Raw genomic sequence first — 26,011 nt, forward strand, 5'->3', positions numbered from 1 at the left:
ACTTGACCATTTTAGCAACCATTCATCATCAAATACTTACACATCATTCTTTAGCAAGATCATAAATACAAACATTTAGAATAACTAAATCCCTATACATGCCATACTCAACATGGTTCAACATAAAAATACCGAGTTGCTGTGGTTGATAGTGTGGACGATCTCCGACTTCTTTAGGATCCTTGAAGTAGCCTTGTAATACTATAAGAGAAAGAGAAATAAAAGACTTAAGCATAAAGCTTAGTAAGTTTACTAGCAAATAAATAACAATATTTAACTCAAATAGTTAAACTTAAATGTCTATATCTCTAGTTTACTCTTTAGTTAATCTCATACTAGTTCTCTTGCTTGTTTACTTAATATACTTGTGTGCATAACTTACTCATCTCTTGCTGCATCGTTGAACATCAATTGATAGTATAATAAGTTCTTAACTCTTATAACTTACCTGAGCTTGCCATTTATGCTTTAAACTGAACTTTCATGAACATGATTCGTTTACAAGCCCGTTGAGCTACATTGAAATAATAAGGATACCCGGGTCTCTTCTGATAATAACATGCCAAAGCCATGTCTCAGACATGGTCTTACATGGGATGTTCTCATGTTGGTGCCCATGCCATGTCCCAGACATGGTCTTATAGGGGACCTCTCATCTCGGTGTCAACGCCATGTCCCAGACATGGTCTTACATGAGACCTCTCGTCTCGGTGCCCATGCCATGTCCCAGACATGGTCTTACATGGGATCTCTTTACCCAAATGTCATGACATTCGTATCCAGTACCATCCTTATGTATCAACGGGCCTTTTTAACTTTAATTCTCTATCATTTCATGATTGGATCATCATCAAATAAATTCATAAAATAAATTCATAATTGCTGGAAATTAACAGAATTAATAATAAATATTGAAATATTGCATTTATTTACCGTAAACTTACCTCGGTACCAATTATAGCCAAATTCACCAACTTAGTCTTCAACTTTATTCTTCCCTTTGTCTAACCTCGAGTTTCGTACTTCTTGATCTAAAATAGTAAATTTAACTTATTTAATACTCACATTCATCAAAACAACCCTCGACTCTAACTTTTTCAAAATTACAATTTTGCCCCTAAACTTTTACATAATTACATTTTTGCCCCAAGGCTCGGAAATTAAAATTCATCTCTTATTATTATGTTTTATAACATGCTGAACATTTTTCCCTTCTATGGCAACATCAAATTCCCACTCTAACATGTACTTATGAACATTAGGTATTTTTACCGATTATGTCGTTTTACTCGTTTTCACTTAAAATCGCTTAGCAAAAGTTATTTAACATAATTTCTAGCTTCATATTCTATCATAAAACATCAAAATAAACACTTTTCACCTATGAGTATTTTTTCCAAATATAAACCCTAGGTTAAATTATTGCTAGAATAAGCTAAATTAAACTACCGAGATCTCAAAAACGTAAAGAACATTAAAAACGGGGCTTGGGATCACTTACTATGGAGCTTGGAAGCTTGAAAACCTTAACTATGGCTTCCCCCCTTGCTGATTTCGTTCATATGAAGAAGATGAGCATAATTTGCCATCTTTTTCCCTTTTAATTCATTTTAATTACTAGATTACCAAATTGCCCCTAACTTAAAAATTTTCTATTTCACTTATCTCATGTCCATTTTTGTCTACCAAGTTACCAATGGTCTAATTACCATATAAGGACCTCCAATTTAAAGTTTCATAACAATTGGACACCTCTAACATGTAGAACTCAACTTTTGCACTTTTTACAATTTAGTCCTTTTGACTAAATTGAGTGCCCAAACGTCGAAATTTTCGAACGAAATTTTCACGAAATCATTTTGTGAAATTGTAGACCATAAAAATATAATAAAAATAAAATTTTTCTCATCGGATTTGTGGTCCCGAAACCACTGTTCCGATAACCTCAAATTTGGGTCATTACAACTCTCCCCCCTTTTTAGGATTTTCGTCCTCGAAAATCTTACCAGTAAAGAGATTCGGGTATTGCTTACTCATTGTCTCTTCCAGTTCCCATGTGGGTTCCTCAATCCCGTGCTTTTGCCATAGCACTTTCACCAGATTTACCTTTTTGTTTCTAAGCTTATTTGTTTCTCGTGCTAATACTTTACCGGTTCTTCATTATAAGTCATATCCGGCTGAATTTCTACTTCTGTTGGAGTAATAACATGTGAAGGATCTGATCGATACCGTCGTAGCATAGATACATGAAATACACTATGAATTTTGTCGAGTTCCGGTGGTAAAGCCAATCGGTAAGCAACTGGTCCAATTCTTTCTATAATCTCATATGGTCCGATAAATCTTGGACTCAATTTACCCTTTCGACCGAACCGGAGAACTTTCTTCCAAGGAGACACTTTTAAGAATACTTTATCACCCACCTGAAATTCAATCTCCCTTCGTTTAAGATCGGCGTATGACTTCTGACGATCGGAAGCTGCTTTTAGACTATCTCGAATCAGCCTTACTTTTTCTTCTGTTTCCCGGATCAAATCAACCCCGTGTATCTTTTTTTCACTAAGCTCTGTCCAATATAATGGTGTTCTACATTTTCTACCATACAAAGCTTCAGACGGAGCCATTTTAATACTGGACTGATAACTGTTATTATAAGCAAATTCAATCAAAGGTAGATACATTTCCCAATTACCTTGAAACTCTAATACACAACATCGGAGCATATCTTCCAATACCTGAATTACACGCTCAGATTGGCCATCTGTCTGAGGATGAAATGAAGTACTGAAATACAACTGAGTACCCAAAGCTTCTTGCAATTTGTCCCAGAAACGAGACGTAAATCGGGGATCTCTGTCCGATATAATGGAGACAGGCACTCCGTGTAGTCTAACAATCTCAGATATATACAATTCAGCCAATTTATCTAAAGAATAATCCATACATACCGGAATAAAGTGCGCGGACTTTGTCAATCGGTCGACAATTACCCAAATGGCATCTTTCTTCCTCGGAGATAACGGTAACCCAGATACAAAATCCATAGTGATTCTTTCCCCATTTCCATTCTGGTATAGTGATTGACTGAAGCAACCCCGAAGGTACCTGATGTTCAGCTTTAACCTGCTGACATACTAAACATCTTGATACAAACTCAGAGATATCACGTTTCATACCCGGCCACCAATACATCTTTTTCAAATCATTATACATTTTATTACTCCCCGGATGTACAGACATAGTACCGCTATGGGCCTCGTGTAGAATCTTCTGTATAAGCTCGGAATCCTTTGGTACACATACTCTGCCTCTGAATAATAAACAACCATTAGTCCCAATTTGAAATTCTGAATCATTACCTGACTCACATTGTACCCGTTTAGCCTGTAACTTTTCATCATTTTTCTAATCCTCACATATTTGTTGACGAAACATCGATTTAGCCTTCATTTCAGCTATGATTGAACCATCATCAGTCAGTGACAATCAGGTATTCATAGCTCGTAAAGCAAACAGAGATTTCCGGCTCAAAGCATCAGCTACCACATTAGCCTTACCCGGATGGTAATCAATAACCAAATCATAATCCTTTATCAGTTCAAGCCACCTGCGTTGTCTCAGATTCAAATCTTTCTGTGTCATCAAATATTTCAAGCTTTTTTTATCAGTATAAATATGACACTTTTCACCATACAAATAATGTCGCCATATTTTCAATGCAATTACAATAGCAGCTAATTCGAGATCATGTACCGGGTAGTTTCTTTCATGTGGCTTAAGTTGTCTTGAAGCATAGGCTATTAATTTATCTTCTTGCATCAAGACACAACCCAAACCATTTAATGATGCATCACTATAAATAATAAATTCCTTACCCGATTCAGGCTGTACTAACACTGGTGCTTTCATCAACAACTCCTTTAATCGATCAAAACTTTGCTGGCATTTATCTGTCCATTCAAATTTAACATCTTTCTATAATAAACGGGTCATTGGAGAAGCTATCATAGAAAACCCCTGTACAAATCTTCGATAATAACCAGCTAAACCTAAGAAACTTCTAACTTCAGATACATTCTTCGGTGGACTCCAATTGACAATAGCTGAAATTTTACTCGAATCTACCCTGATGCCTTCTGCGGATACAATATGTCCGAGAAAACCTACCTCCCGAAGCCAAAATTCACATTTACTGAATTTAGCATAAAGTTTCTTTTCACGCAGAATTTGCAACACTATTCTCAAATGTTCTGCATGCTCAGTTTCATCCCAAGAATAGACTAAAATGTCATCAATGAAAACTACTACAAACCTGTCTAGATACGGTCTGAATATCCGGTTCATCAAATCCATGAATACTGCAGGTGCATTAGTCAACCCAAACGGCATAACCGAAACTCATAATGCCCATACACGTTACGAAAGTCGTCTTTGGCACATCCGCTCTTTTACTCAGAATCGGTAATAACCCGATCGGAGATCAATCTTTGAAAATACTGTGGCACCTTTCAGTTGATCAAATAAGTCATCAATTCGAGGCAACAGGTACTTATTCTTTATAGTTACCTTATTAAGCTGTCGATAGTCAATACACAATCTCAAAGACCCGTCTTTCTTTTTCACAAACAGAACTGGAGTACCCCAAGGTGAATGACTCAGACGAACAAAACCTCTGTCAACAAGTTCCTGTAACTGTGCCTTTAACTCTTTTAATTCTGTAGGAGCCATACGATACGGAGCTATGGAAATTGGGGTAGTTCCCGGAATCAGATCTATAGAAAATTCCACTTCTCTTTCTGGTGGCAACCCCGGTAATTCCTCTGGAAACACATCAGAAAATTCACATACAACTGGCACTGCCTGTATCTTTGACTTAGATACTTTAGTATCCAACACATATGCCAAATAAACATCATACCCTTTTTTGACACACCTCTGAGCTGACATCACTGAAATTACATCAGATAATTCATCATCGATCGATTTAACCAGTAATTCTCCATTCTGGCACTTCAGTACAACATATTTCTGTCTACAGTTTACTACTGCGTCATGCTGATTAACCAATCCATGCCCAATATCACATCAAACTCATCAAAAGGCAATAACATCAAGTCAACCGGGAAACAAATACCTTTTATCATCAGTGGACAATTTTTACAAACTTTATCCACCATCACAAACTGGCCCAGGGGGTTCGAGACTTTAACCACAAATTCAGTAGGTTCAACAGACAAATTTTTAACAACTGCTAATTTTGTGCATATATATGAATGTGTAGAGCCAGGATCAATTAATGCAATAACATTAGTGTCATAAAGAGAAAATGTACCGTAATTATATCGAGAGGGCGCCTCTTCACGAGCACGAATAGCATATGTTCTCGGGTGCTCTAACATCCGATCTCATTCTTTGAATCTCTAGATGCACTCCTATTACTCGCTCCCACTCCTGGGTTTCTCTGCGGTCTACCTCTGGTAGGAGCATTTCCGATCTCACACTCGTTATCTCTTCTCTTTTAGTTGTTTCAGACAATCCGAATAAAGTGATCGGACGCTCCACATCTGAAACAAACATTTTCACCTGCTCTACACTCTCCGGGGTGGCGTCTACCACATTGAGGACATTCCAGCCTAGGAGGTCGAGTACTGCCCGTGCTTACAATTGTAGTGGTTTGAGCTCTAGAACCCTCGAATCTTCTACCCCTGCTTCGGCTAGAATATCTAGCTGGAAAATATGATCCGCTAGAGAGCTCCCTAGGCCTCTTAAACGTAGACTGAAATGATTTACTCATCTGCCTCTTCTTTGTATCCTGCGCTTCAGCTCCAGCTTTGCCTTTCTCTTTTTCTTTTAGCAAATCTTCTGCTTTACAAGCTCTCTCAACCAAAACAACAAACTCTCTAATTTCTAGGACACCCACGGATAATCGAATATCATCATTAAGTCATTCTTCAAACCTCTTACACATGTTAGCTTCAGTGGACACAAATTCTCGTGCATACTTACTAAGTCTGACAAATTCGCGTTCATATTCAGTCACAAACATTTTACCTTGTTTTAGCTCAAGAAACTCCTTCCTTTTCTAATCTATAAATCTCTAACTGATGTACTTCTTTCGGAACTCCTCCTGAAAGAAATCCCATGTAACCCTCTCACTTGGTACTACTGACACAAGGGTCTTCCACCAATGGTAAGCTGAATCTCGAAGAAGTGAAACAACACACTTCATACATTCTTCCGGTGTACAAGATAATTCTTCAAAAACCCTGATTGTATTCTCAAGCCGAGTGCGCTTTTTCGCATCATCATCTTTGGTAGCCAAATTCTTCACCCCTTGCTTCCTAATCTTATCAACAGGTGGTCTCTCCCTGATAACTATACCTGCAGTGGGAAGCTACATGGGGAACCTGTGATTCTTGAGGGGGTGGAGGTCTTATAGCCGGATTCGTACAAACGAACTCGGCAAACCAATCAGTCATGGCTTGGAAGAAGGCTTCTCTAGCTCCTCCTCCCTGTCTATCTGATGCAGGTCTTTCACTAACATTAACATCTGATGGCACCGTCCCTTCTGCGGGAATAGGCGCATTACTCTCTACTTCATCTGTACTAGCTCGTTCAGGATCCATAACTATAAAAGAAAACATTTTAAAATCGTCAGGAGTCGTCACACTATCAAAATATATAAGTATGGCATGTATAGGTAGACTCTTATTCATACTGCATATTTCCGAGAACCGACTAAACCTGCTTTGATACCAATAAATGTAACACCCCTTACTCGAGACCGTTGCCGGAGTCAAGCATGAGGCATTACTTAGCTTATCTTACTAATTCGGAGCTTAAAAATTTACTTTGAAAATTAATTTTACTATTTACAGCAAACCTGTCCAATCGCGCAGTAGTTACTAAATTGATTATAACTCGAGCTACGGGACTTGAAATTTAATTCTGTAAATTTTCCCTAAAACTAGACTCATATATATTCCTACCATAAAATTTTTAGAATTTTTGGCTAAGCAAATTAGTACAGTTTATTAGTTAAAGTCTCCCCTATTTCACTAATCGACTGCCCTGACCTCTTGTCACTAAAAATAACTCTTCTCATTATAGGATTTTCATATGCTATTCCCACTTGTTCCTACAGAAAATATACTCATTAAGGAATCTAAGCATATAAACTACATCTCATAAACATTTTTATACAATTTTTAATTATTTTATAAACTCAAAACAGGGTACTCCAAAAATAGTTCTGACCCTATCTTACTAAAATTCACATATCTTAAAATATAAATTTCCTTTTGCTACACTGTTATTTTTCCATGAAAATATACTCAACAAGCTTTATTTCCATATATCATTCACCCTCTAATTCATTTTATAGCATCCTAGCTGATTTTTCAAAGTCACGTCACAGTGCTGTCTGAATTCTGTTTCTTTGCAAAATTTTACCCTTTTATGATTTCCATGCATAGTTTATCACCTAAACTTTTATAACAACAAACACTTCCATACTTGACCATTTTAGCAACCATTCATCATCAAATACTTACACATCATTCTTTAGCAAGATCATAAATACAAACATTTAGAATAACTAAATCCCTATACATGCCATACTCAACATGGTTCAACATAAAAATACCGAGTTGCTGTGGTTGATAGTGTGGACGATCTCCGACTTCTTTAGGATCCTTGAAGTAGCCTTGTAATACTATAAGAGAAAGAGAAATAAAAGACGTAAGCATAAAGCTTAGTAAGTTTACTAGCAAATAAATAACAATATTTAACTCAAATAGTTAAACTCAAATGTCTATATCTCTAGTTTACTCTTTAGTTAATCTCATACTAGTTCTCTTGCTTGTTTACTTAATATACTTGTGTGCATAACTTACTCATCTCTTGCTGCATCGTTGAACATCAATTGATAGTATAATAAGTTCTTAACTCTTATAACTTACAGAGCTTGCCATTTATGCTTTAAACCGAACTTTCATGAACATGATTCGTTTACAAGCCCGTTGAGCTACATTGAAATAATAAGGATACTCGGTCTCTTCGATAATAACATGCCAAAGCCATGTCCCGACATGGTCTTACATGGGATGTTCTCATGTTGGTGCCCATGCCATGTCCCGCACATGGTCTTATAGGGACCTCTCATCTCGATGCAACGCCATGTCCCAGACATGGTCTTACATGGGACCTCTCGTCTCGGTGCCCATGCCATGTCCTGCACATGGTCTTCTGAGGACTTCTCATGATCTTAAGGATGCCAATGCCATGTCCTGGACATGGTCTTACATGGGATCTCTTTACCCAAATGTCATGACATTCGTATCCGATTACCATCCTTATGTATCAACGGCCTTTTAACTTTAATTCTCTATCATTTCATGCTTGGATCATCATCAAATAAATTCATAAAATAAATTCATAATTGCTGGAAATTAACAGAATTAATAATAAATATTGAAATATTGCATTTATTTACCGTAAACTTACCTCGGTACCAATTATAGCCAAATTCACCAACTTAGTCTTCAACTTTATTCTTCCCTTTGTCTAACCTCGAGTTTCGTACTTCTTGATCTAAAATAGTAAATTTAACTTATTTAATACTCACATTCATCAAAACAACCCTCGACTCTAACTTTTTTAAAATTACAATTTTGCCCCTAAACTTTTACATAATTACATTTTTGCCCCAAGGCTCGGAAATTAAAATTCATCTCTTATTCTTATGTTTTATAACATTCTGAACATTTTTCCCTTCTATGGAAACATCAAATTCCCACTCTAACATGTACTTATGAACATTAGGTATTTTTACCGATTATGTCGTTTTACTCGTTTTCACTTAAAATCGCTTAGCAAAAGTTGTTTAACATAATTTCTAGCTTCATATTCTATCATAAAAAATCAAAATAAACACTTTTCACCTATGGGTATTTTTTCCAAATATAAACCCTAGGTTAAATTATTGCTAGAATAAGCTAAATTAAACTACCGAGATCTCAAAAACGTAAAGAACATTAAAAACGGGGCTTGGGATCACTTACTATGGAGCTTGGAAGCTTGAAAACCTTAACTATGGCTTCCCCCCTTGCTGATTTCGTTCATATGAAGAAGATGAGCATAATTTGCCATCTTTTTCCCTTTTAATTCATTTTAATTACTAGATTACCAAATTGCCCCTAACTTAAAAATTTTCTATTTCACTTATCTCATGTCCATTTTTGTCTACCAAGTTACCAATGGTCTAATTACCATATAAGGACCTCCAATTTAAAGTTTCATAACAATTGGACACCTTTAACATGTAGAACTCAACGTTTGTACTTTTTACAATTTAGTCCTTTTGACTAAATTGAGTGCCCAAACGTCGAAATTTTCGAACGAAATTTTCACGAAATCATTATGTGAAATTGTAGACCATAAAAATATAATAAAAATAAAATTTTTCTCATCGAATTTGTGGTCCCGAAACCACTGTTCCGATAACCTCAAATTTGGGTCATTACATAGGTAGTTCTTACGCAAATAGACTTGGTGGATGCCCTGCTAGGGGTAGATAATATGCCTTCGACATTGACAAAGTAAGAGAAAATGAGTAAAGATTGAAAGGCATTAACACAGTTACATATGTATTTGTCTAGCGAAATTTTGTAGGATGTGATGAAGGAGAAGACCGCCGCTGCATTATGGAAGAGGTTGGAGCAGCTATGTATGTCGAAATATCTAACCAGCAAGCTGCATATAAAGTAGCGTCTTTATGCTCATCATTTGGAGAAAGGTGTTTCTGCGCACGAACACGTAACAGTGTTTAAAGAAATTCTCTCGGATCTTCAGGCCATGGAGGTTCATTATGATAAAAAAGATCTAGGGTTGATTCTGCTTTGTTCGTTACCCCCGTCTTATTCAACCTTTAGAGACAAGATTTTGTATTGCCGCGAGTCTATCATTCTTTTTTCGTGAGAGACAATATTGGAATACTGATGATGATCGTAGAAGGAAACAGGAACAGAATCCTCATGATAAATCTAAGGGAATATTAAAGTTTTCAAACAGAGGTAAAACGTGTAACTTCTGTAAAAAAAAGGGCACATTAAATCTGAGTACTTTAAATTGAAGAATAAGATGAAAAAGGAGGGTGCAAATCAAAAGGGAAAACAACCGAAAAAATCTAGTGAAGCAGATGTTGTAGAAGACTACAACGACGGTGAACTTCTAGTCACTTCTGTTAACAATTCTAAAGTGAACGAGGAGTGGATCATTAATTCAGGCTACACCTTCCACATGAGTCCCAATCGGTATTGGTTTACAACTTATGAAACAGTGTCTGACGGTTTTGTTTTGATTGGAAATAATGCTTCTTGTAAATTCATAGGTGTTGGAACGATTAAAGTTAAAATGTTTGATGAAGCTGTCAAGACACTTAGTGATATGTGACATGTTCTAGAATTGAAGAGAAATTTGATTTCATTGAGTACTCTTGATTCAAAAAGGTACAAATACACAACTAAAAGTGGGGTTTTGAATATTTCCAAATGTTCTTTCGTTGTGATGAAAGGGCAGAGAAAGACTGCCAAGTTATATGTTTTACAAGGTTTTACTGTTACTGGTGATGCAGCTGTTGCTTCCTCATCCTTGTAGATAATGATGTTACTAGACTTTGGCATATGGGTCTAGGGCATATGAGTGAGAATGGCATGACATAATTGAGCAAAACATGACTTCTTGATGGGCAAGGAATTTGCAAACTAAAGTTTTATGAGCACGACATTTTTAGGAAGCAAAAGAGAACTCAATTCACTAAAGGAATCCATCCAGAGTGCCTTCGAGAGGTGGAGTTAATTACATGCTAACAATTATTAATGATTTTTCCAAAAATGTTTGGGTGTTTTTCTTGAAGTAGAAAAGCGACGTGTTTTCCACATTTAAGTCTTGGAAAAATATGATTGAAAAACAAGCAGGAAAAAAATAGAACACCTCTACATAGACAATGGCTTAGATTTCTGTTCTGATAAGTTTAACGAACTGTGCAAGTGAGAAGGGATCATGAGACACTTGACAGCTCGTCATACTCCTCAGCAAAACAGTGTTGCAAAACGAATGAGCAGAACAATCATAGAAAAGGTTCGATGTATGTTTTTGAATGCCAACATACCGAAGTCATTTTGGGTCGAAGCGGCCTTTATTGCATGTTTTTTATTAATCGATCTCCGTCTGTTGCCATTGAGAGAAAGACTCCACAAGAGTTGTGGTCTAGTAATCCTGCTGATTATTCTGATTTTAAGATTTTTGGTTGTCCTGCGTATGCTCATGTTGATAATGGAAAATTAGAACCAAGATTAGTTAAATGTGTTCTTCTTGGTTATAAAGCCGGTGTAAAAGGGTATAAGTTATGGTGTTTTGAAAATAGAAAAGTTGAAGTTAGCAGAGATGTTGTTTTTTATGAAACTGCTATGCTACCTAACTTATCTCTTAAAAACTCTTCCAATAAAGAACAAAAAAAGCAAGTGGAGCAATCTACGACAGAGTAGACTCCTCAAGCCAGTACAGAAAGTCAAAATAGAGTTGTTTCTTCACCACAATACTCTATCGCCAAAAATAGAATTAGAAGAGAGATTAAACTTCCAATGAGGTATGCCGAGGCTGATCTAGTTGCTTATGCTTTAAATTGGCTAAAGATATAGGTGCAAACTAGGATCCATCTACTTATTCCAAGGTAGTTAGCTATAAAGACTTAGAAAAGTGGATGATTGCCATGCAAGAGGAGATGGGATCACTCCACAAAAATAGAACATGGAATCTTGTGAAGTATCCTAAGGGCAAAAAGGTTGTTCGTTGTAAATGGGTGTTTAAAAAGAAAGAAGGGACTCTAGGAGTTGAAGAACCTAGATATAAAGAAAGGCTTGTTGCAAAGGGTTACAATCAAATTTTAGGTCTGGACTTCACATATGTGTTCTTCCCAGTTGGGAAACGTAGTTTGATTTGAGCTTTACTTGGTATCATGGCCATGCATGATTTAGAGTTTGAGCAGTTAGATGTAAAAACTGCATTTTTACATAGAGAACTTGAGAAGGATGTTTGCATGCAACAACTAGAAGGATTTATAGCCTCAGAAAAATAGGACTGTGTTTGCTTGTTGAAAAAGTCCCTTTACATTTTAAAACAATCACCAAGACGGTGGTACAAGAGGTTTGATTCCTTTATGACTTCTCATCATGTCAAAAGAAGTAGCTTTGATAGTTGTGTTTATTTTAAGAAAAACAGTGATGGTTGTTTTGTGTATCTACTCCTCTATGTTGATGACATGTTGATAGCAACAAAAGACAAAGGAGAGATAAGGCAGGTCAAAGCCCAGCTTAGTGAATAATTTGAGATGAAAGATTTAGGACCAGTAAAGAAGATACTTGGTATGAAAATTCTCAAAGAAAGAAAAACAAGTAAATTGTACCTAATTCAGAAAGGGTACATTGAGAAAGTTCTTTGCCGGTTCAATATGCAGAATGCTAAGCCTGGTAGTACTCCTTTAGCAGCCTATTTTAGACTTTCATCGGCTTTGTCTCCACAATTAGATGATGAGATTGAGTACATGTCACATGTTCCATATTCTAGTGTTGTGGGATCCCTCATGTATGCTATGGTTTGTTCACGTCTAGATTTATCATATGCAGTCAGTGAAGTTAGCATATGCATGGCGAATCCCGTTAAGGAACACTGAAAAGTAGTTCAGTGGATTTTGAGATACTTACGAGGTACTACTGATGTTTGCTTACAATTTGGAAGAACTAGAAATGGAGTCATTGGGTATGTAAATGCTGATTTTGCTGGAGACCTTGATAGAAGATCTCTCACAGGTTATGTCTTTACAATTGGGGCTAGTGAAATTAGTTGGAAAGCTATTTTGCAAACTATTGTTGCTTTCTCTACCACTAAAGCTAAGTACATGGCGATTACTGAGCCTTGTAAAGAAGCTATTTGGTTAAAGGAGCTCTTTAGTGAACTTAATGAAGACCTTCAAATCAGTACAATATTTTGTAACAGTCAGACTGTCATCTTCCTTATGAAGGACCAAGTGTATCATGAGAGAACAAAGCACATTGATGTTCGGTATCATTTTGTTCGTGATATTATTGCTCAGGGTGATATTGTTATGAGCAAAATTAGTACTCATGATAATCTTGCATATATGATGACTAAGTCACTTCCTATAACCAAATTTGAGCATTGCTTAGACTTGGTTGATGTTCATTGTTGAAGATAAACCCTTAAGGGGTTTCATGAGAGAGGTGGAGAACTTGTTAGTTGAGAGTTCATGATGAAGAACTTGTTCGTTGAGAATTCGTGTCAAGGTGGAGATTGCTAGAATTGTATGACCCAAATTCTTATGAAAATAAAATATAAGTGGCAAGATAAGGGGATTTACAAGTGGCATCCATATAGAAGTTTACTTTCTCTATTTGATGTTGATTAGAATAAGGTGTTTTAACCTTACTGTATTACTTCTATTTGACTTTCATTAGAATATGGTTTTACAAACCTATAAATAGACATAATCATCTCTCCTCTTGTATTATTCGAGTTCGACATAGTGAATTATCTTCTCCTCTGCCCGTGGTTTTTTTCCCAAAAGGGTTTCCTCGTAAAATTCTGTGTGTTCTTCTTCTTCTTCTTCTCTTTTCAATTCTTAGCCATTATCGACGGTCTATTTTTTACACATGAAAACTGTAAGGCCCATTTTGCCTGGGGCCCAAACCAGAAATAAAAAGACCAAATACTAAATTAATAACAAAGTTCATTAAACAGTCCAATCAACAAAAGTCCAAAATTAAAGCTAAACATCTAGCCTAATAGATTAAAACCCTAACCAATAACCTAATTCAGCCCAACTAGATCGCAGAAACCCTAGCAGCAAACAACCTTAAGGGCCGCAGCTAGCAGGCTCCCCCCCGCGCCGCATCACCACGCATCCCCTCCAAGTCACCGCGCCTCCGTACGCCCGTACCTGCAGCAAACGCAAACAAACAAGCGCAGCAGAGAAAGAAAAAAATAGATTGTATTTATTTATTTGTTTTTTCAATAGGAGGATATAAAATAAAATAGAAAGCCATTGTAATTTTTTATGGACAAATACAATCAAAAAAATAGAACGAATTCAGAAGTTTTTTTTTCCTGAAGGTAGTCTCTCGTTTATTTTATAGTTTCTTTTTTCTTTCTTTTTTTCTTTTTCTTTTTGATTCGAAAGAGGAAGTAGAATAAGCAAGGGAAAGTTTAAAAAACTTACCTTTCGTGTCGCCGCGAGACCGAGGTCCGCCGATTCTAATGAAAATCGGCCCCTTTTTAGTCTTAGAATTGAAAAACGAAGGAAAATGGTGACTTTTTGGATTTTCGCCACCGATACTGACGGCCGTCACCGGCGATCAAGGCCATCGATGGTCAGCGAAGTTTCTTGGGTTACGGGTTTTGAAGGAGATGGGGGGAGAGGTTTTCTGATTTTTTTTTTTGGAAAACAAAGGAAGAAATGAGTTTTTTTTTTTAAAAAAATTGGTTTTTATAAAGGACCTAAACGGTGCCATTTTGGGCCTTAACCTCAATGGCCAAAAACGACGTCGTTTGCCCATAGTGACCTGCGTTGTGACCCAACCCCCCTCCAAATTTGGGTGTTGCTTCGATTCAATTCTCTTCTTTTTTTTTTTTTAATTTGTATTGTGTATTTAACTTCAATTTCATTTAACTCCTCAGTTAAGCGACGTTGTTTTCATTGTTTGGACCTGAATGTCCGAACCTATGTGTTTATTTTATGTTTTAGTCTCTCGGTTTTTAATCGAATATAAATTTAATCCTTCTTTTATTTTCTATTTATGTTTGTTGCCTATTTAATATTTTTTATTTCAGTTTAATTTTATTTCCATTACCTTATCTTACTTTGCTTTATTTTTCCTTTAATGTTGTTCCATTTTTAATTAAACTTAATTTTAAATTAAATTAGTTATTATTTTGGCATATTTATCTTTTCTAGTGTTATTTTAATATTTCAAATTAATATCGTTTTAAATTTATCATGCATTAAACTTTTAAATCTACTATATTCTTTTATTTTCAAACTAGACTTGTTATTATTTAATTCATTATTGGTTATTCTATATATTTTATGAAATTTTGATATGATTTGTGTAGGTTTTGATTTTTTTTTATGTTTTAAAACTCATCTTTTGTATATTTTTTACATATATTATATTTACATGATAATATTTCTCATATAATATTATTAATCTTTCATATATAGCTTATTAAATTATTCATCTCTAAAATATATATTGTTGCTTTAATATTATTTTGAAATCTTTTAAAAATGATGTTTCAATAAAGCATTAAAGTCATTCTATTTCGTAAATTTTCAAATATGCTCGGTGTTCACGATTCTCGAGAGGATTGTGCCCTAACTCAGTGGGCTTCAATCCTTTTCGATGAATTTAGATAGCCAAGTATTTATCTTGCAATAAAACCATACAAGTTTTAAATAAAGTTTTTTCGGGATTTCAAAATGTTGGACCCTAACTTATTGCATATGACATTTTACTACCTCGAATTAAGGATTTTTAAAATAAAGGCAATATTCGGTGTTTAGGAATTTCGAGAAATAGGAACCTAACTTACTGGGTTCTAATTTGCCGTTTGACCTAAATAACCAAGTATCTTTCTCAAAATATATGAGTTTTAAAAGTTAAAAGATACACCTAACTTCGAAGATTAAACTATTGCACCCTAACTTACTGGGTGTGATAATTTATTTCTTTGAAATGAGTGCATCTTATCACTTAATTCGGTTTATTCAAATTTTCTTTTCAAAGGATCGTATTTTATAATCTTTTAAAATTTTCAATATTAAGACATTAAACAATCAATTCGGTACCAATTTTTGGGCGTCACAAGGGTGCTAACCTTTCCTCGCACGTAACCGACTCCCGAACCTATTTTTTCACATTTCAAGGACCAAAATCGACATTTTAGTAAATCAATATGTTTTATTAAAATCTCAAGGTGACCCGATCACACCTAAAAAAAAGATTGGTGGCGACTCCCATTTTCATTTTCAAAGTTTATTCCCGTTTTTCAAAAAAAATGGTTTCGACAAAAACAATTCAAACTTTGTAAATCCCCCCTCCCCAACTCTCAAATCAAACTAAGTCATCAATGTTTCAAAATATAAGGAAAATAGAAACTCCCTCAATTGAAAGCTCAAATCCAAAGATAAAGGCAGTCACTCCTCCACAATTCAATTGGGCAACCTTAACTCCAAATGTGTGGTTGACCTATAAAGACTCGAACAAAAACAAAAAAGTGCATAACATAAAATAAAAATAGAATAGAATAAAATAAAATAAAATCCTAATCTAAAAATAATATATAAAATCCTAAATAATTATTACAAGTCCCCCCAAAAAATAAATAGAAAATAGAGTTCAATTCTTCAAAAATTAAAAATCAAGGATCATTCATCATCAATACTAACTCTAAGACTCTAGTCACATTTTCAATGTTGTAAGAATGTTTAGGTCTAGAGGGTGTCCTAAGCATCAACTTTCATCCCCGTCAGAAGATTATATGATGTGACATATTTTGAGACCATCAATGTCTTTTTCCTTTTTAGACATGTAACCTTTCCATTTGTCTTCTATTTCTCATCTTTTTATAATGACTCATCCATTAGTCATGCCCTACTAACCTTTGAAGGGCTACTTTTTCCTCATCTTTAAGTATTTGCGCTCCCTATTTAATACAAGTATCTATTATAAGCCCTTGGAACCATAAACATTTTTCTTTACCAACAGTTATTAGCTTGATCATTTAATTAAAAATCCTACTTCCATTAATAAATTTATGATTCCATATATAATATATTACAATAATGCATTTTCAATTGACAAAATTAATGTTTGTCATTGGTAATATCTTGGAACAAACAAAATAGAAGAGGATTTGGATATCTGGTAGAAAGAAGGTTGATTTGAAATACAAATAACCATTCTTCTTACTTACATCTACCCCAATCATTAGCTAAAGCTCATAGAATTTAAAAATCTTACATCAAATCATCATATTCAACGTTAAGAATTAGAATAAACGAATTTAAAGATCTTACATCAAACAATATTTGTTTTCCTTTTACCCAAATTGCATCTATATTTGCATCCATATTGGTATAAAACTCTCGAGCCACTGCCATGCAAATCATTTGTGGTTGATTGCACAAAATTTCCCACTTTTTGCATCACATTACCTTCCAACTCATGACAACAAGTCAAATGAACTCCTATTTCAATATCCTAATCTTTCCTAAAAACAATTTTTCTAAACTTCTCAAAATTTTCAAAAGACAAAAATTTAGTCTTATCAAATAGAATAGTAGGATTACATTTTCTCATGAGATTTGATTACAATTATCATGGAAATCAAAGACAATAAAAAAAAGAGTTGAAAAGGATATATTATTAAGAAAAATAAGATTATTTAAAACTAGAGATTAAAAGTATATGAAAATTTAAAAGCGCCCTCATTTTGTTGAATTGGTGTTGCAACTTTCTCTCCCAGCTTGCTTACTAGTTAACTTCATTGCAACTTTGAGTTGCAGCTTTCGTTAAGTAAAAATAAAAAAATTGTGTTTGAATACTGCAAATTTCTTGCTTATCACTCAACTAAACCCCCCAAGTCATTACAACCCTGAAATTCAAGTTGTGACCTTAAGAGAAATAGTCATATCACCCTAGAAGGTTGTAGCTTTACGATGTGGCATCATCTCAGTTTATGAAACACCATCCTTTCCACCAATTCTTTGTAACAGCTCTCACTCGGTCTAGTCGTTGGACCTAAGCTACAAGATCCTACCACTGTTACAGGAGCAGATACACACAGATCATATCAAATAATTCAATTAAACATCAATTCATTTCATAATTTCATGCGCAGTATGATTTAAAACAAAACTGAGACTTAATTGAGTCTATGAAAGCTCTAAAGTTGTTCTGAGCATGAATGTGAACCAAATTGTATATTTATCAAAGTTTGGGCATAGATATCGATACCCAAGTCAAGTATCGAAACCGTATTTAGTTTCGATGTTTCAAAAATCAAGTTAAAATAGACAAGTATCGATAATAAATTATGTATTGATACTGTTTGGCATTCTGCCATTTTCAAAAATTTGAATATAAGTCAATTCGTATCAATACCATTATATAGTATCGATATTTGGAGATAAGTATCGATACCAAATTGACATTATGTCGTTTTAAAATATTGTTCATTTGGTCTAGTACTAATACTTCATTTTATGGTATTGATACTTTTTACCAGAGGGTCAAATATACCATATTTTGGTCCCATTTCATGCCAAACCAAAACTTAAACGAGAAAGGTACCTTAGGCACACTTCCAACCTATATAGTACCAGACCAAAACATGCCAAATCACCACAACACAACCAAATCACAATTATCATTATATCAAGTCTCATTTAGCTAGCAAACATATATTTTCATCTATTCAATCCATGCCAAAAGGGAGCATGCACATTCTTTTTTATAACCATTATCATCTATCAATCAAACATTTCCTCACATTTGGCAACAGCAAATCAACCTAAGCTATACCAATTCATCCAATCAACCTTTGGTTTATAAACATTCATAATCTTTCAATTTACCATGCCTTACAGACTCAAAATACTAGATCAAGTTATGTTCATTATATCACAAGCATATACCCAATGCATTCTTATGTCTTTTAACCATGCCATATCAAAACATACTCAATTTATGATAAATTAAACATTACTACATGATACCAAACATTACCATTATGTTATGCATTTAATTATTCCACACTTCCAACATTAACCATTTCAAACCAATTTATCCATCCAAAATTTTCTATCCAAAAACATATATGCCACAAAACCATGATTAAAACGAACCAAAAGACTACTGAAACGATGGTGGGATAGTGTGATTCTTCAAGTTGATCCGACCTACGAGTTTTGCAAATCGACGCTTTACAAAAATGGAAAACAACAAAGTTAGCATTTCAAATGCTTAGTAAGTTCATATGAAATAAACATTAACTTACCATAAAATATAAACTACACATTTCAAACTAATTGTTCGATATAGTAAACTTGACATAACATTTCACGATAATAAGGTAAGCTCCACGTATAATTACCACAAGTAATATATCATTCAAGTTATTAACATACACATACATTATATCAATTTAATACCATTCATACCATTTCTTTGTCATATAATCATTTGAATACAGTATCATAACATTAAACAATTATTTTCCTATTTTTCTATATTAATCCAATAGCCCGATGAACACTAGTAAATAAATTCGGATACCTGGGTAACTACACCACACCAGAAAGTATCGTAGTTTTGTATAGGGGCAACCGAAGTGCAAACAGAGACACCAAAGTGCAACCCGTACAAGTACGCAACTAACCTTATTGGAACGTCAATTGTATCCTAATAGTTTACTAAGTTCACATGGGCATTAATATTGAATTTATAACATTTATACCACTATAACATTATCATGAACATATAGTCTACTATAACACATTTCACATTTACAATACATTTACAAATTAATCCATATCTTACCTTTCGTACTAAACCATAAAGATTTCAAAGTGTAAATTAACATCCAGACATACAAAATTCCACTATAATGATTTAAATATGAATTTACCATATGAACTAACCTGAAAAAATCGGTAAACAAGTTGAACTGCAGAGACTAATCAATAATTTTCCTTTTTCCCCGATAATCCTCGACTCGATTTAAATCATGATCTATACGATAATAAATTTTAATTTATCACTGACAAATACCTTATATCAACTAGTCATGTGCATTTGAAAATTTAATTTTTATTTTACAAGAGTTCCTCAAAGTTTCATATTTTATTCAATTTAGCCACTAAAACCAAAATTGCCATAACTTTCAAATTTGAGCCTCGACTTCAAAACTGATCTCAATTCCATCCTTCAACAGTCCTCTAATAACTATATTTACAAACCACATTTGAAATTATTTCATTTTAGTCCATAAGTTCAAAACTAACCATTTTCACTTTATAAACTAGTCCTTTTCAAATCTAAGCTTAAAAACTAGTATTTTAACACCAAAACTTCAAGAATTCATCAATGGAAATATTTTGAAAGTTTAACAGTTTTGAAAAATAACATATGAGTTAGGTAAATCAGTTTGGACTTACATGCAAGGGTCAAAAGTTTGCTTGAAACCTAGCTATGGCTTCTTCACTTTTCTTTTCTCCAAACTATGAAGATGATGAGAAAATAGAAATGGTGGCTTTTAATTCTTTTATTTGTTCTTTTATTTCATTATTTTAACTTTAATTATCAAAACAAAACAATACAAAAACACATGCTCCTATCATCAATGCATCACTAAAATGGCTAATTTTCCACTTAAAACCTTAAACAATCACTAATTAAGCCTTTTAGTTAACAAAAATTCAATAACGATTAACTTTTAGGGTTTTTACGATTTAGTCCTTATACCTTAATTACTAACCGTTCAATAGAATTACCAAACTAAAAATTAGAATAATACAATAATAAACTCGGAAATATTAATAGTTAATATTTACTAACTCGATCATCAGAAACGGGGTTCTAACATTATTTTCGATACCACAGAAAAATAGGTTGTAACATTCTTGTCACCAATTTCATCAACTTTTTAATCCTAGAAATGCAAATGATAAAAAATGCAATTAGAAATATAACATTAGCTAACTATGGTATTACCTAAAAGTGAATACTACCCTTTATCCTGCAAAATTTACAACTTACAAGAAAGTTAGATTTAAATACTCCCTTCTTTGACACCCTTCAATTGGTGCACATCCATCGCCTCTTCAAAGTCTTCTCCAATATAAAGTTTGAGTCAATTACCATTCACTTGAAACCTCTTTTCTGCATTCTTTTGTTGAATATACAACACCATTGGGAAAGTGTAACGCCCTGAATAGTTTAAGTTTTTTTTGTGAAATTTGACATAAAGGTGTATCTACTTCAGTGGTTAAGTGTTTTGGGTGTGTGTGTGAGGTCTTGGGTTCAAGTTCTACATTTGGAAAAATTTTGTTATTTTTGATCCAAGCCTTATTTCTGTTGGGCGGCTTTATATAAATTGTCTGTTAATCCATATCAAAATGAGCTTGTTGGCTTGAGTGGTAAGGAGTTAGCTTACTGGAGGTTTTGTGTTCAAATCCTTGCATGAGCGAGGGTGATAATTTTTGCTTCGATTGACTGAGAGAGCTTGGTTGGAATCGAAAGTATGTTTGAATGGGTAGTTATCAGTTGGTTAGAAGTGGATATAGTGGGATTTTTATTTTTATTTAATCTTATTTTATTTTATCCTAAAATCATTTTCTGTTTTGACGTTCTGTTTTCTTCTTCTTTTCGACTTCTATTAATTTTTGCTTTCCTTTTCTCTCTTTCATTTTGGTAATCAAATTTGTTGGTGCAATTTGTTATATTTCGCTCTTGGTACTCAATTTCAGTTTGGTAAGTGTGGTTATTGTTTTTGGTTAGTGAATTTTTGGTTGATGGGGTTTCGTTATTTTTGTTTAAGAGAAGATCAATGGGCTCAAGGCTTTCCATCGGTACTATAACTACGAGAATCATCGTTGTTCATTTAAAGGTAAGGGTTTTGGTTGAACAAGGGATTGTTGATTCGATATAGTTTCAGTTTAGCATCGTTTTATGCGACTAAATTTGACTTTTTAATGATCAATTTTAGGTTCTAGTGGTCTCAAGAATGATTCACATCAAAACCGAACAAGGTGTGTACTCCTAACAAAAAAATTTGAGTTTCGACGAAATTAAAAAATGGAGCTTGTCAATGCCACACGAGCATCTAGGCCCAAAATTCTAAAAATTTCCCTAGGGTGGAACGGGTCGTTCCATTCGACTGAGGGCCTACCATAGGGTCAGTAAGGGCTAACCAAACCTTAATTCATGTGATCTGATATTCTGATAGTCTAACCTGAGTAGGACACTAGTATGTATGTCTGATTGTTCAGTTTGAGCATATAAGTTATCTATATACGAGCATGTTAAGCATGTTAATTCTATTAATTATGTATTTTGTACCTGTGTTGGGGTGGGTTTTGTATATGTGAAGGAACTGATCTGTACAACGACCTTTCACGTATATTCTGGCAGCTTGACTACATATTATCTATTATGTGTCGCATCGACACTATATGGTGTGTAAGGATGGGTAGATGTTCTTAACACCACATAGTGTGATGGGATGGTCGGAGATGGTGTGTAAAGGATGGGGGTAGGATTCTGTATATCTGTCCTATTTATCTGATTATGATATCTGTATCTGTTATGAACTTATGTTCGAATATGTATCTAACTGTATATGAAATTCTGTAATTGTTGCATGACTATTTTTGTTGGGTTACACACTAAGTTTACGAAAACTCACATCTTTTTGTCTGTTCTATTCAAGTAATCCACAGACTTAGGCGGGTCGGTGTGACGAAGGCTCAGCGATGACCACTAGACTAAGATCTAATTTTATTTATTTATAATAGTTTTATTTTAAAATCTTGTTTTCTTGAGAGTTTGTAACTTTTAGGACTCTCTGACTGTGTGGTTTTAGCTTTTGGATTTGGATTTTATTTTACTTTCTTTTCTGCAATGTTGATAAAAAAATTACGCAAATAAATGTTTTTAACAAATGGTTTTTGGAAAAAGAGCTTGGTTTTGGTTTTAAAAGAATTTCAAACTTCTACTACGAAATAAATAGTTAACTTTAAAAAACATCATATAACAGTTTCAGTAATGAATACGTTTTATAATACTTGGACGCTTTATCAAATAACTAAACATGGTTTTATCGAAGTATCGTCGGTTCCAAAACCCTTCTTCGTAACACTCTCGAATTTGGCCATAACGTCTAGGTTGAGTTTGGGATGTTACATTTAGTGGTATCAGAGACAGGTTGTAAAACCCAGGCTGTGAACTTTGGGTTCCAAAATTGTGTTTTGAAAAGGATTGATTTTCAAATGATTTAGATAATTTTGAATAAGTATGTGGTACACCGAGTCTCTGATGTCGATCCTGTAAGTATTTCTGAACTTAGATAGAACTTTCTGAAAACACTGTAGTTAGTACTTTCTGAATCTGTACTGAGTTAGTTAGAGACTAAAACCTCCGAAATACTTTGGAACTTCTAATAACTTGAGCATAAAATATCTATTAATAAACACTAGAACTGATGCATAAAATTTTATAATGTAGATAAAATTGAAAATACGATGAGCACTCGTAAAAATCGAGGTTGTGGCATTCGTGGGTGCAGCAAGCGCCGTAAGAGGGATCAAGCAGAGTCTTTCTCTCTGGGCAATATGCCGAATTTAAACATAAGTGAGACACCAGTTTCACCTGCTACTGAGACTGGGTCTCAAAGCCACTCGGCTGGGGACAACGCACTGTCCCAAGCCATGTTGAGGGTGTTGGAGAGGGTCTAGGGTCCGTGGGTCGGTAACTAAAAGACTCCGGTCTAATGGAGCTAAGCTGTTTAGGGAAGTCGCTAGAGTCGCCCTTACTATGGACGAGTATTGGTTGGAGGCCACCGAGAGGATTATGAACGGCATCGACTACACTCCTGAGCAGAGATTGAAGGGTGTAGTTTATTTGCTAAGCGATAAGGCGTATCAGTGGTGGTTATCGATAGAGGAGGGTACTCAACCGGATCGTCTGAACTGAGACTACTTTAAGACTGCCTTCTAGGGAAAATATGATAAAGATGCCCCTGATGTGATCATAGGTACGTTCTTTATTTTTGATGCTACATATACTGCTTTGATAAACATAGGTTTTACATACTCATATATAGTTAGTTCTGTTTCTGAAATCTTGGGGATTTCTGTTGAGTGTACTTCTGGGGAGATTATTGTTCTGAGTCCGTTAGGGTAACTTATTCAGGTTAGTAGACTATATAAGAATGTTCTATTAAGGGTATAAGGGGATGTGTTTCTAGCAAATTTGATGGAGCCACCATTTGGGGAGTTCGACTTAATTCTGGGTATAGCCTAGTTAGTTGAGCACTGAGTTAGCTTGGATTGCGCGACTGAGAGGGTTGTTCTATTGACCGAGCATGATAAGGAGGTGGTTGTGATTGGTGAGCATCGAGATTACCTGTCTAATGCAATCTTCACTCTAGTGGCTAAGAAACTGGTTCGAAAAGGGTGTAAGGCGTGTTTGGCTTACGTCAGTGTTTCAGTTTCTAGGGACTCTTCTGTTGGGGATATCAGAATAGTGAGGGAATTTCTAAATACTTTTTCTGAGGAGTTGTCAGGTTTACCTCTGAATCAGGAAGTTGAGTTCAGTATTAAGCTTGTATGGGGTACAGCTCCAGTGTCTATTGCTCCATACCGTATGGCACCGAAAAAGCTTACATAGCTTAAGGCTAAACTTCAAGAACTTTTAGATCGTGTTTTCATCCATCCCAATATGTTTTCGTAAGAGGCACTGGTTCTGTTTGTGAAGAAAAGGGATGGTACCATGAGGATGTGCATCGACTACCGGCAATTGAATAAACTGACTGTGAAGAATAAGTACCCACTTCCGAGGATCAACAATTTGTTTGATCAGTTCCGAGGGGATTTAGTATTCTCTAAAATAGATCTTCGATCAGAGTATCATCAGCTTAGAGTTAAGGAAGCTGATATTCATAAGACGGCATTTAGGACTCGTTATGACCGCTACAAGTTTCAAGTTATGCCTTTCGGTTTGACGTATGCTACGGCTACATTCATGGATATGATGAACCGTGTTTTTCAGTAATAGCTAGATCAGTTCATCGTAGTCTTCATCAAAGATTTTATGGTGTACTCTAAGACTGAGGATGAGCGTGATGAGCACCTTAAAGTAGTGCTTCAGATACTCTGAGAGAAACAGCTATACGCTAAGTTGAACAAGTGTGAGTTCTGATTGCGAGAGGTAACTTTTCTAGGCATGTGGTTTCTGCTGATGGGATCTGAGTTGATCCTAGAAAGATTGAGGTTATGCTTAATTGGAAGTAGCCTAAGAACGTTTCTAAGATCCGCAGTTTTCTAGGTCTTACGAGTTGTTATTAGATATTGGTTAAAGGGTTCTCTCTGATTGTAGCTCCTCTGACTAAGCTTCTGCGCAAGAATGTTCCTTTTGTTTGGACTGATGCACAACAATCAAGCTTCGAGAAGCTCAAGTCTATTCTGACTTAGGCTCCTATTTTGATACAGCTTGAATCTGGTAAAGAGTTTGTGGTTTACAGTGATGCGTTACACGCCGGTTTGGAATGCGTACTGATGCAAGATGGTAAGGTTGTGGCTTATGCGTCCCATTAGCTTAAGCCAAACAAGGGGAATTATCTAACGCACGATCTAGAGTTAGCTATTGTGGTGTTTGCTTTAAAAATCTGAAGGCACTATCTGTACAGTGAAAGGTGTATCATCTATACCAATCACAAGGTAGCGTAGATAGATTGAGTTGTTTAAAAATTATGATTGTACGATAGAGTATCATCCTGGTAAGGCCAATGTGGTAGTCGATGCTCCCAGTCGTAGAGCAATGACTAATTTAAGGGCGATGTTCGCTCATCTCAGTTTGTTCGATGATGGAGGTCTGTTGGCCGAGTTGCAAGTTAAGCTGACTTGGATTGATCAAATTTGAGATAAGCAATTAGGGAATGATTCTCTGGTTCTACGGTTCCGTCAGGTTGAGAGCCACAATACGCCTGATTTTGGGCTGAATAAAGATGGGTTCTGTGTTTTTGATTTTAGGTTTGTGTACTGAATGATTCTGATCTGAGATAGTCGATTTTGACGGAAGTGCATAGAAGCCCTTTTGTTATGCATCCTGCTGGTAATAAGATGTATCAGGATCTTCGTGAGCTGTACTGGTGGCTG

At 35.1% G+C, this 26,011-nt stretch overlaps 1 protein-coding gene and 1 pseudogene across 1 annotated transcript; one reads left to right on the plus strand and one right to left on the minus strand.

The window, feature by feature from the left end:
• Positions 1–1,440: 1,440 nt before the first annotated feature.
• LOC128039896 (uncharacterized) lies at positions 1,441–6,626 on the minus strand (annotated as a pseudogene).
• A 17,043-nt stretch (positions 6,627–23,669) lies between these two features.
• Positions 23,670–24,908, plus strand: LOC128039897 (uncharacterized). The gene is made up of 4 exons (XM_052628822.1): positions 23,670–23,802; positions 23,938–24,034; positions 24,179–24,498; positions 24,589–24,908. The coding sequence occupies exons 1-4, from the start codon at positions 23,670–23,672 to the stop codon at positions 24,906–24,908; spliced, it is 870 nt and encodes a 289-aa protein (XP_052484782.1).
• The last annotated feature ends 1,103 nt before the right edge of the window (positions 24,909–26,011 follow it).

This window comes from Gossypium raimondii, chromosome 3 (genome assembly GCF_025698545.1).
Source record: "Gossypium raimondii isolate GPD5lz chromosome 3, ASM2569854v1, whole genome shotgun sequence".
Lineage (NCBI taxonomy): Eukaryota > Viridiplantae > Streptophyta > Magnoliopsida > Malvales > Malvaceae > Gossypium > Gossypium raimondii.